This window comes from Haplochromis burtoni, unplaced genomic scaffold (assembly GCF_018398535.1).
Source record: "Haplochromis burtoni strain Fernald_Lab_line unplaced genomic scaffold, NCSU_Asbu1 Contig_1385, whole genome shotgun sequence".
NCBI lineage: Eukaryota > Metazoa > Chordata > Actinopteri > Cichliformes > Cichlidae > Haplochromis > Haplochromis burtoni.
Genome location: NW_024583746.1, coordinates 1 through 12,100, shown reverse-complemented (window position 1 = coordinate 12,100; position 12,100 = coordinate 1). Strand labels below are relative to the sequence as shown.

The 12,100-nt window shown below is 39.7% G+C and overlaps 1 protein-coding gene and 1 long non-coding RNA gene across 2 annotated transcripts; both read right to left on the bottom strand.

Annotated features, from left to right (window-relative positions):
- Positions 1-2,644: 2,644 nt before the first annotated feature.
- LOC106632766 lies at positions 2,645-5,041 on the bottom strand. Its single transcript, XR_001336002.2, has 3 exons — positions 4,957-5,041; positions 4,431-4,532; positions 2,645-3,113 (listed from the first exon to the last, which is right to left on the bottom strand). It is a non-coding gene; the product is annotated as an uncharacterized LOC106632766 (long non-coding RNA).
- A 442-nt stretch (positions 5,042-5,483) lies between these two features.
- Positions 5,484-10,628, bottom strand: LOC102294470 (perforin-1). Its single transcript, XM_005952685.3, has 9 exons — positions 10,349-10,628; positions 10,183-10,262; positions 9,737-9,782; positions 9,177-9,319; positions 8,930-9,068; positions 8,763-8,843; positions 6,838-7,334; positions 6,646-6,739; positions 5,484-5,696 (listed from the first exon to the last, which is right to left on the bottom strand). The coding sequence occupies exons 1-9, from the start codon at positions 10,616-10,618 to the stop codon at positions 5,484-5,486; spliced, it is 1,563 nt and encodes a 520-aa protein (XP_005952747.2). The 5' UTR covers positions 10,619-10,628.
- Between the last annotated feature and the right edge of the window lie 1,472 nt (positions 10,629-12,100).

Sequence of the window (12,100 nt, the reverse complement as noted above, 5' to 3'; positions counted from 1 at the left end):
TATGGGATAAGGTGGCATCGTGACTAACACTGCAAAACAGAATTGTTAAAGTATTAATTTTAATTTCAATTCAGGTTAGGTTTTTTTGTGCGCAACACAGATTTTCTGTGCGCAGAGACCGTGCCAGCAGTGCGCAATAGCGCACGTTCGCAGCTTAGAGGGAACATATTGCACATCACACGTGCATAAATACAGAGTGACAGCGTGACAGTGATAGATTTGGTCTGGCGGAGATGGGTTAATGTTTACAGTATAACTCAGGAGACTGTAAATTTCTAATCTTCCCTCACTTCATCTCTCCGAACCTATGGTGCATGAGACTTTCAAGGATTAACCTTTTACACCTGAAGAGATACGATAAGCACTTGCGTAGTTTTCAGAACTTACCTATACATGGTTAGGTCACAAATATTTGGACAGAGACAACTTTTTTCTAATTTTGGTTCTGTATATTAGCACAATGAATTTTAAATGAAACAACTCAGATCCAGTTTAAGTACAGAGCTTTAATTTCATATATGGAACAAAGAGACTGCATAAAAATGTGAGGAACTGAAGTCTTTTTTAGCGCAATCTCTTCATTTCAGGGGCTCAGAAGTAATTGGACAAATTAAATAACTGAAAATAAAATCTTCATTTCTAATACTTGGTTGAAAACCCTTTGCTGGCAATGACAACCTGAAGTCTTGAACTCACGGACATCACCAGATGCTGGGTTTCCTGTTTTTTAATGCTCTGCAAGGCCTTTACTGTAGCGGCTTTCAGTTGTCATTTGTTTGTCGGTTTTTCTGTCTGAAATTTAGTCTTCAACAAGTGAAATGCATGCTCAATTGGATTAAAACAGTGGTTCCCAAAGTAGGGGGCGTGCCCCTTGGTGCAGAGCCTAGCATAACGGACATAATGGACAGGTTTGGACAGAAGATTTTCTTGTAAAACAAAGGGGGGCCTAGCAAAAAAAGTTTGGGAACCACTGAATTAAGATCAGTTAACTGACTTGATAATTCAAAAATATTGCACTTCTTGGCTTTAATAAACTCCTAGGTAGTTTTGGCTGTATGTTTTGGGTCATTAGCCATCTGTAGTATGAAATGCACTTACAAAATCAATTTGACTCTAGGCGGGCAGTATGTCTTGAAACACCTCAGAATACATTTAGCTGCTTCTGTCCCGTGTAACATCATCAATAAACACTAGTGTCCCAGTGCCAGTGGCAGCTTTGCACGTCCAAGACATCACACTGCCTCTGCCTTTTTTTTTTACCGATGATATGGAGTGCTTTGGATCATGAGCTGTTCCACGTCTTCTCCATACTTTTTTCTTGCCATCATTCTGGTGAAGGTTGATCTTGGTATCATTTGTCCAAACAATGTTTTTCCAGAAGTGTGCTGACTTTTTTACATTTTTTTTTTTTTTTTAGCAAAGTCCAATCTAGCCTCTATATTTGTAGCATTTCATGTTCCTTTTAAGCCTTAAGAGTATAAAGGAAATGTACACCATTAAGTCCTGCTCTCAAAATCTGACATAGATGTAACACTGTGTGTGAAACTGGATTTAAGTGCTTAAAATTAAAATTTTAAAAACATATTTAGCACCATCTTTTGTCAGTACGGAACTGGACGTTATCTGGTTGGTTGGCTGGTTGGTTGTGGCAAATAGACTTATATTAATTTTATCTAACTAGTGACAGAATCAATAACTCAGAGGAAAGTGCAGTGCAATTTGCTGAGATGTCCAATGAAAATTACATAGTTTGTCTTCAGATAAAAAAAATAACATCTAATCTTTACGTAGATGCCAGTTGTCATCGTGAGACACTAAGTGATCTCCAAGATGTTCTCTGAGACCTTACAAAAACCCTTGGATGCTATAACTTTTTCAATAGTTATCATATCATATAGTGGTATATCTCACAGCGGTCTGGGCACTGCTGTAAATATAAGTCTTGCATCGGCTGAATCCACGCCAGTCCACTAGAGACACAGGCAGCTAAAAATGAAGTTCACATAAAGTATGTGCTACAGTTTAAGTTGCTGCTAACTAAACTTTTTCTTTAGATTTTGCAGCTTGTTGCCTTGAGGAGCATCGGAGCAGAGAATACAGGTGTTTGGGGTTAGGTAGGTCTTCACATTAATCATGTAGGCTCCCTTTTGACAAAATCAAACCCTTCCCCACAGGTTGTGTCCTGGTACAGAGGGAACAGACTAACCCTGGCTGTAGTTACCAATCTGACCGGAGAGAACAGGGGAGTGGTATGACAAAAAGAGGATGAGGCTCAGGTAGAGAGGAGATGAAGAGGGGAGCATTGTTGAACTCAAAGAAACTGAAATATTTTAGACAAAAAAAAAAAGAGTAGATAAGGATACAGTTACAGTAAGGTCTATATTTGGACATTGATGCAAGTTGTTTTTAACCTATTTACTAAAACATATTCCAATTATAATTATATATTGGACATGGTTTTTAATGGCCATTTCATAATTCAGATGGATAATAACCTAAAATAACCAAAAACATACAGCCAACCCAGAAAGCTGCCTGGCAGAGCATTAAGAGGGAGGGAATCCAGCATATTGTGATCTCCATGAGTTCAAGACTTCAATGAACATTTAGAAACATATTAGAAATGAACATTTATTTTCAGTTATTTAATTTGCCCAATTACTTTTGAGCCCCTAAAATGAAAGATTTTGGCGCAAGCAGGATGATGTGGCTGGACACTGGTTGGGCTCTCCTGACGCAGGAATGGGTGCTGGCACCTGCTGTACACCAGCTGCTCTCACCCCAGGGATTGGTACGGGTGTGGAGTTCGACTGTGTCCTGGCTGGCCTCACCCCAGAAACCGGCATGGGTGCCGGGAAAAATCGGGCGCCAGCCACTCGCACCCGAGGAGTAGGTATGTGTGCGGAGCAAGCTGGGTCACAGTTGCCCTCTCTCTCGGGACAGGCACAGGCAAAGGCTGAGCGTCTGCTGTCCCCACCCAAAGAACAGATAAGGGTCCAGGGACCGGTGAAGGCTCAGCTGGCTTGGGGATAGGAGCAGGCACCAGCAGAATCCCAGCCACCCTCACCCGAAGCGCTGAAATGGGTGCAGGGAAAGACCGGAGCACTGCCACCCTGAGAGCAGGCACAGAAATACACAGAGGAGATGACTCAGGAGTAACCACGGGTAAAGCTGTGGTCTCAAAACGACTTGGGAGCTCCTTAGAGAGCATAGGTTCAGGTGTAAAATTAGCCATCCTTGACAATGCTTTTTGTTCAGCACAGCAAACAATCTTTTAGGGGATTGAGTCATTCACACAATAAGTTGGGTACAGTTTGGCTGGCTCATGAACAGAGAATGCAATGAGAGTAGTAGTAATAGGAGCCACCATATCATTGTTTAGCTCCTTAGAAACATGGTTATTCCAACCCAAGATCTGACTCAGGAACTAAACATGTTTCTTTATTATCCCTGGCTCTGAACAAACATCTTACGTAGCAGCTGCACCAGAAACAAACACAACAGCTGGCCTGGAAATGCTAGATGTAACACCTGGAGAGGTCTGGAAAATTTTATTCTTAGAAAATTCGGGAATCTTTAAGTCATTAACCCCTGTGGAATCAATAACTGTCACGGTCCTGGGTCTCCTGACCCAGCGTTTTTAGTTCTTTGTGATTTTTGTATTATTGTACTTGTGTGTGTGATCTATTTTATGGCTTCTAGTTTTGATCCCTTGCCCTTCATGTCTCTCTGTGTCCCCTCTGTTCTGTGTAATTGTGTGTCTTTGCATGTTTGAGTTTCTTGTTTTCTGTCACTCTGCATTGTGCATTATGTTCGCATTGTTGGTTTTTTGTTACTCTCTCTAGTCTAGTCTCTTGTGTTCCCAGCTGAGTATTTCCCTGTGTATTTTGGTTCTTAGACCTCTGCCTTATGGTTTATGTCTCTGTGTTTCTTAGTTGCTGTCTCCACTGTGTCAAGTTCGCGTCTCTGTGATACTTCCTGTTTTACTTTGATGGTCCGTGTCTCATGTGAATGCGTCCTGCTTTGCTTGTCTCGTCAGTCCTGATTTCTCCCAGCTGTGCCCTCCTTCTGTGTCTCATTCCCCTCGTTACTTCCCAGTGTATTTAAACCCTGTGTTTCTCTGAGTCAGTGTCGCGTCGTCCCTCATGCTGTGTGGATCTCCCTGTGTGTCTCTCTGTGAGTTTCTAAGTTCCCAGTTTAGATTAGTTTGTATGTTTTTCCCTGCCAGCAAATAAAGCTGAGTTTTGAGTTCACCTCCCTGAGTCTGTGAGTCCTGCATTTTGGGTCCAACTCCTGCCTGCCGCACAGCGATTCATGACAATAACACTGTCTGCAGTCTTGACAGTCCCAGTAGGGATGGGAGTAACAGTCACCAACCTCAAGTCCTTTGTGACAGAATTCACTGAAATGGCAGAGTCCGTTCTACTCACTGCAGAGTCCAAGGTTGCCAACCCGCTGTCAGCTGACTGGGATGAAGCCACAGGAATGAGCCGGGATGTGGTGCGACAATGACAACGGGCCCTCCATCTTCCCTGCAAAGGAGGGGCAGAAGATGCCATGATGGCTGACGAAGGGGAATTGGTCAGCTGTCAGGACCACCAGTGTGTCTGCATCTGGCCTTGTGCTGGCCCATGTGTGGGCCACCTCTGGCCAATTTGGATTCTTATTTGCAAGAATCCAAATAAAGCATTCTGAATATAGCTTGCTTTATTTATAAAATTGTCATGATTTATTAGAGCTCTTTTAATTAAAAGGCCAAGGCTCCTTTTTTGTCTTTGTGCAGACCTGCCAAAATGTATTTCAAATCCATGTTATTCAGACCATTAGATGGTTTTTCAGTTCACCAGTTCCCATTTTAAATAAGAAATAACCCAGCAGAGGTTTCTGGATCTCAGTTATATTTGCATCCACAGGTTTAAACACCATTAATCCTAAATAATTGAACTCTGTACTCACCCAGTTTTTGACAGAGTGGTGAACTCTTTTCTGTATGTTTGGAAACAAGATTGTACTGGCCACAGTAGATGTGGGATATCCGAAGCTTATCTGAGACTGAATATTTTTACTTGTTTAATACTGGCAGATAATAAGAATTATACATCTAGAGGTACCTCTTATAATAGAGTTGTCCCCTTTAAGGACCCAAAGAACATGTTTTTGACAGGCTTTATTTGAATCAGAAGTAAAGTGACACAACAAGGATTTGATCATTTTTACACAACTGAAATTAGACTCACATATTAGTAGAAATACACAGCAGCTGATTCAGTGTGTGTGTAATTATTTATAATTAAAAACTACTGAAAACCAAAAAAGTATGATTTTTCTATCATTTAAAAATATTAATATATGAATACAACCCTGAACTTTAGCTTATATAAAGGCTAAAAACTGAATACAGTTACCTCTTAGTGGTAGCAAAATAAATCCATAAACTGATGAGTCACATGAATTTTTACATTAATTAACTCAAAATACATTTGTTATTTTGCAGATGGTTGATAACTATCACACCGGTCTCCAGCCAGATGAGGGTCACATGTCAGAGTGTACCGGACCTCAAAACCTCCTCTTTTAGCTGGACAGGTAATTGTGTATGTCCCCTGCTGAAGATACTTGAAACATGATCCCAGACGGTCATCATTTGTTACGTCCTTGTCCCAAACTTCAACCTTCAAACCAGAGTGTGTGTCCACCTTCATAAGAAAATTAATCAAACAAGAGTTTTAATTTTCATCCTTCCAATTTTTATTTTAGGTTTGTGAATCTTAAACAGTAATAAGGACAATTGGACAAATTCATAAAATATTTTTTAAAATCATATTTTACATTTAAATTCAGATTGGAAACTTTAAAATGATTTAAAATTAATCTGTGATAGAGACACACTGGTGAATTCCTGGGGGGCACTCACATATCACTTTTTTTCTCTTAAATCTGACTCCTTGACAGATTTAATCAGTTTATTGATGACTTTTATAGGCCCATCCCCAGAATTATTTTTGTTTGGCTGCAAAACCACCCAGAAACAAGTACCTGTATAGTTATGGTTAGCTGAAGAATGGCTCTGTGAATAGCAGAATACTTGATTGTTTTCCCAAAATCTATTGAAATCTGGGCACTTCACAAATAAAATGATAAATCATGAAAAACGCCTTATCACCAAGATCAACTTATTGCAACAGAAGACATTTAAGGCAGGATCCACATGGTGCCTTTTAACAAAATGAGCGGGTTGTAAGTATTGCAGAAGTGTTGTGCTCATTTACCTTCAGCATTTTAGTATTATAGTAAAAACTGTAGCAAATGTGTTCAAAACCACTACATAGCTAATATTACTTTTATTGCTTGCCAAGTCATTGTGTACACTGTATCACGGAATTTGTTGTTACAGCAGTTTTACAGGTTTTACAGCCACTAAAACTTGAAACCATAAGTTTGGTAGTAGAGTTTGGTTATTTGGGTTAATGTAAGGTAATCCTTTTGCTGTCAGTTTAGGTACAAAAGTATCAACCCTTCTTTGGCAATCATGGCTTTGATTGGGACAAACCACAACAATCCTTTTTTTAGATTTGAAAAGTCAATCAACTCTGCTGACTGTGAGCCCAAAAGACTTATGATTATCCATAGTAAGGTTTTACTGACCTTGCCCAGATCATAATTCACGTTCCACTGGGGGTTGTTTGACCGAATCCAATGAGTCTGCTTATAGATGGAGCCAAACCACATTTTTACATAGCTGTATGTAGAAACAAAGAAAGAAGAGCAACAGAAGAATTAGTAAGTCTATTTGATATACCACCTCCAAATTTGAATCCCTGACCAGAGTCTATTCACCCCTCAGTCTGGCCAGTTGGATCTCCTTTCAGGTCCCAGGCTCGCAAAATGGTAACCTTTAGCGACCCCCTCCAGGCTTGCAGAGGACAGCAGTTGGAAGCCAGATTAGGAATGTTTGAACAAAAGTTTGGCTTACTGGGTGATTTTTTCACAGCATTGTCCTCTAAGTACTGCTCAATGGCAGCTTTCATCCCTGTCTTTTGTGTATAATTTGTCATCAGCTCGTAGATTGGCCGAAGGGAGTAGGAAACAACATCTGGGTGATCCTTCAGTGTCTTCAGCCAAGTTAGATAGCCAAGGGAGTTATTATGTGTGAGTGCAAACTCTCCCAACCAACCATTGCCTCCTACCACCTCTGTGTAGTGTTGGTGGAGTCCAGAGCCGTATGTAACAGAGAGACCCTGGTTTTGAAGGACCTTGTTGCAAGAGTCTCTGTTACCAGATAGTTGCAACTTTCCCAAACCAACAGAGAAACCCAGCGATAAACAGGAGTGGACCTGCAGGACAAGAAGGGAAAGAAAATGTCAACAAATATTTGTACTTTCTACTCTGTACATTTTCAAAACAGATATATTGTTTGATATATTTCAGGAGAGTTATTATTTTACATCAGTGCAAGCTTTCAAACATCAAACAGACTTGAGCCTGAACTGTAACACATGAAATTCAATCCCGTATTAATCACCATGTTCCAAAAAAAGAGATGAAAGAGGCAAAACCGTGTGCCATCGTCAGGAGTTAGAGTGGTTTTTATTTTAGTTTTGGTTTGTTTGTTTTTTGTTTGTTTTTTGGCACAACACTCAGAGATGGAGAAAGATAAAAAAGGCAGGACAGGAGAGGAAGAAGAAAAGTTAGATTTAAAGGTAAGGACTGCTAAGTGACGCTTGATAAACTGGAAATTTAAAGTTACGTGTCCTTACAAGTTGTCATGTTTGTAAATCTGATATTGGGTCTGTACATTTGAAAATATGTTTTTTCATATTGTGAAGCGTGCTGCAAACAAACTGAGGTAGATTAATGGTATTATACTGCATGAAAAAACTCTGCAGTTTAGTGCAGGATAAATAGGTTCGTTTGCTGTACTATCATGGGTTTAAAACAGGGCTGTCCAGGCCGCCTCAAGGGCCGGTGTCCTGCAGGTTTTAGATCTCACCCTGGGTCAGCTCACCCAAATCAAATTATTATTTCATTGCCAGGCCTCTTCAGAACTTCAAGACATGTTGAGGAGGTCATTTAGCCTTTTAAATCAGCTGTGTTGGATCAAGGACTCATCTAAAACCTGCAGGACACCGGCCCTTGAGGCCTGGAGTTGGACACACTTGGTTAAAAGTAAAGACCAGTGTGTGACTGGTGCACAGTGGATATGGTGCTCATGGTTACATTGAGTATATAAATAGTGTACTAGAGGATGGAAATCAGCCAAGACAACTCATGAAATATCCGCTGACATTTTGAATTCAGTTGTGTACATTCACAAAGAGTAATAAATCTCAGAGCCGCAGGTCAACTGATCACAGCCTGTACACTAAAAAAATCTGCTGGATCCCACAATAAAAATTGTGATTCTTTTCCCTATGCTGAGCCACGACAACTTATTTTAGGGTCCCCCCACCCGCTGAATCTGACTGTGCTCATTTTCCTGTTTAGAGGCAAAGTCACCCTCTACAATGTAGAAAACAGAAAATAGAGCTATGTTTTTATTTTCCTTCTTTTTGTCTGCTCATGTTCTGCTTAACAGATTCAAGCTGAGAATATTTATTACAATTAAAAGTTGACTAAAGCAAAGTTTGTATTATAATGTACTTATTATTTTTATTGTTATATTATTACACTGTTTAGTTAGTTCTGCACCACAATAGCCGGTGCCTTGAGGCAACTATTGTTGTGATTTTGCATTATATAAATAATGAACTTTATGTATGCACCTGATTTGAGGTGAGTCCGTTCAGTGAGGACAGACAGGTTCGTGCAGCTGTGACTCGCCTCAGTCGACCACCAAGGTGAACCTGCAATGTGGTGCAAAGTTGTTGTTATAAAAAAATTTTTTTAAATTATTTTTAAATAAGGTAATTCACCGTGTGTGTGTTTTAACCTGGCGGATGTAGTGTGTGCCATAGGTGTGTATGAGCTGACTGTACTGAGCTCTGGTGAAGCTGTTGTAGAAACCTGGTAGCTTAGCTACAGCCGAACTGAACTCAGAGCTGAGAGGTGGTCTGTCTGATACTCGGTAACTGGACACAAAGAGACAGATTAGTAAATGATCTCAACAGAAGCTTTTCAAACCACGATTGCAGAATAACCTGAATTTATGTGAGTATTCTGAGTTATTCACAGCCTACCTGTAATGGTTGCAGGTGACCCTGTGTGTGCTGAAGGTGTGGCGGTCCTCTTTGGTCCTTTCTGAAGCAAAGTTATAGGCAGTGGATTGCGTTCCTCCCACATCCAGGCTAGCAGTCACAAACTTCTCTAAATTTAGGCCAACCTGTCATAATAAATGAGACAAATGATTAATTTGTAGTCAAATACGGGACTTTACAGAAGTGTTTCATTTTATTCACATTTTAGCTCGTCAGTACTGAGACATTTTGTGATGTATTTGTCCAGATCCTAATTTATGTTCAAACATGGCCTCATGTTTGAACATAATATAAATTTATTGTGTAATTTATTATGTAATTTTCCTACTTGGGTCAAATAAATATTGTCTTGAGATGTTGAAGTGTATGAGAGTAAATGTGTACTTCGTTGATTTCTTTTCAGAACATTGGTTCTGAATTTGATGCCAAAAAAGGAAAGGTACATTTCCTTTTTGGTCACAAGGTGGCAGTCTTGTGAAGGCATGATTACTGCACCAAGCTACAGGTAAAATATATCATTAGTATAGTAAAATGTGCCCTACCTTCCAGTCAGCACTGTCCTGGGAGGTGTAATCGTCAACCAAAGAGCTGTGAATACAATTCAAAGTAAACGATCACTGTAAAATCTGAAAGTTAGTATTTACAGATGAACACCTGTTATTGTAATTAGACTTTCAGCTGTGAATAATATGATGAAGAGAGTTTAGGCCAGAGAAGGTGTTTAGCAATCAAAATGCTTACTATTAAATTAGTGTGACTTTTCATTTCATCATTGCCAAAGACTGAATGAGTTTAATTAGATGGAAATCTTTAGATAAAGAGTCAACGGCTGAGCCACAAGATGCTCAGTTGTCACAACTGTTTTTCATGGTAACAGATGCGTTCCCAGTTGAGCCTGAGTATAAACAACACAATTTAACTGTGCACATTTTTCTTTGGAAAGCATGCACTAATTTTAAACAATGATAAAAATGTAATAAAACTATACCTAACAGAGCTGTGGGCACTGCTGTAAATGTCGGCACTGCATCGGCTGAATGCACGCCAGTCCACTGCAGAGACTGGCAGCTGAAAATGAAGACAGATCATGAACATGTACACATAAAGTGTGTGCTACTGATCAAATGGCTCTTTGTTGTTGTATCTTTATTTACTTTTTGCAGCATGTTGCCTTGAAGCGGGTTGGAGCAGAGAGTACATGTTTTACTTGGGGTGAAGTAGGTATTCACATCAATCACGTAGGCTCCCTTTCGTCGCAGAGTGACCACATCAAATCCCTCCCCCACCAGGTTGTGACCTGGTACAAAAGGAGCAACCGTGCACTGGACGTAGTTTCCAGTCTGACAGGAAAGAACATCGTAGTTGCAGGACAGAAAGAGAAGGAGGCTCAGGTAGAGAGGAGGTGGGGTTAAATAAGACAGCATAGCTGCAGTGAAAATGACTGATGTTTTGGAGAGAGAGAGAGAGAGAGAGAGAGAGAGAGAGAGAGATAAAGACATAAGCGATCGTCATTTCAACAGCAGGTGATTCTCAGTAAAGTAAAGAACTCCAAATGTTTGCAAACATGCAGCCTCACCTGACTGCAGGTTTCCCCAACCTTATAAACAGTACAGGACACAACAGTGTGTGTATTAGTGATTTGCATAATATTATAAGCTTGAGTAAACCTGTAGTCAGCTGAGACTCGATGGGTGAGGAAATGTTTCTCCCACTTAAAATTCTGTGACTAAATGAACAGAACCAACTCTCTGAAATATATAGTTTATTGTTTTAACTCTGAATACCTCTGGCAGAATATTTCTGCAATTTGCTGTAGTTGTTTAGTTACTCACTGCTTAAAAAATGGCATTTTCCTTTGCCATTAAAATGTTTTGTTCACACACCGTGTTATTTGGAGAAAAACACTTTTGTGTGCACTGGCATCACATCTGATGTGATTTCTCACAACACGGTGCTTGATTCCAACTCGTCTGAGAAGGTGGAATACTTATACCAGTACTGGTGGTACTGTTGGAATTTGTTTACGTCTAAGGATTATACCTAAAAATACATTTCACATGTAAAATGACCTTGACTTAAAAGAAGAAACAATAAGAAAAAAAAGTATAAACATACACACATGCATACAGACACACACATATACAAGTATAAACATGTTCCAAGAATAGACTTTAGTCTTTGATAGTCTTTGAGCTGTTGGCTTCCAAACGTATTCATTCTCTCTGCTGTATTGTGCTCTTTTTTCTTTGAATATTAAATCTCTGACTTATTAAAATAAAATGAACAATAACTTTGTGTAGCATTTAAAAAAAATGTTTCTACCTTTTCCAAAAGGTTGCAGTTCTCTGTCAACGACGCAAATCAGACAAAAGCACAACAATGAGCCAATAAGATTTGTTCAAAAACTGACTGAGGCGCACAGCTTTTAAAGAATAAGATGGGTGCACGTGCTCAAATCAACAAAGATAAGCATCATAATAAATTCACCACCAATGACTTATTGGACCCAGGATTAAGGAAGTGTCCTTGGACTAACTTCATTGTCAATGCAGCAAAGCTGTTTGAGATTATGTGCCCTCTTAACTAGACATTAACTGTGTACGTGTAAGAGAAAGAAGGCTGTCAGCCCCCAAACCACAATAGAGATGCCACACATGCAGTTTGGTAGAAATCCCAACAATTATTAGAGTCAAGTATATTTTTAATTTCATTGCCAAATCTACTTATTTAATCAATAAACAGACGTGTTATCAATTCAGCCTGATAGGAGCCCACTGCATGTCCCATTTTTCTCCAGTGTCCAGTTTTTCTCACCAATTCCCTACACAACGCTAGGGGCAATTTTTCTCCAGGGTTTGTTTTAACACTATTGTCAACACAAACCAAAGGGTCAATTTATGTGTTGT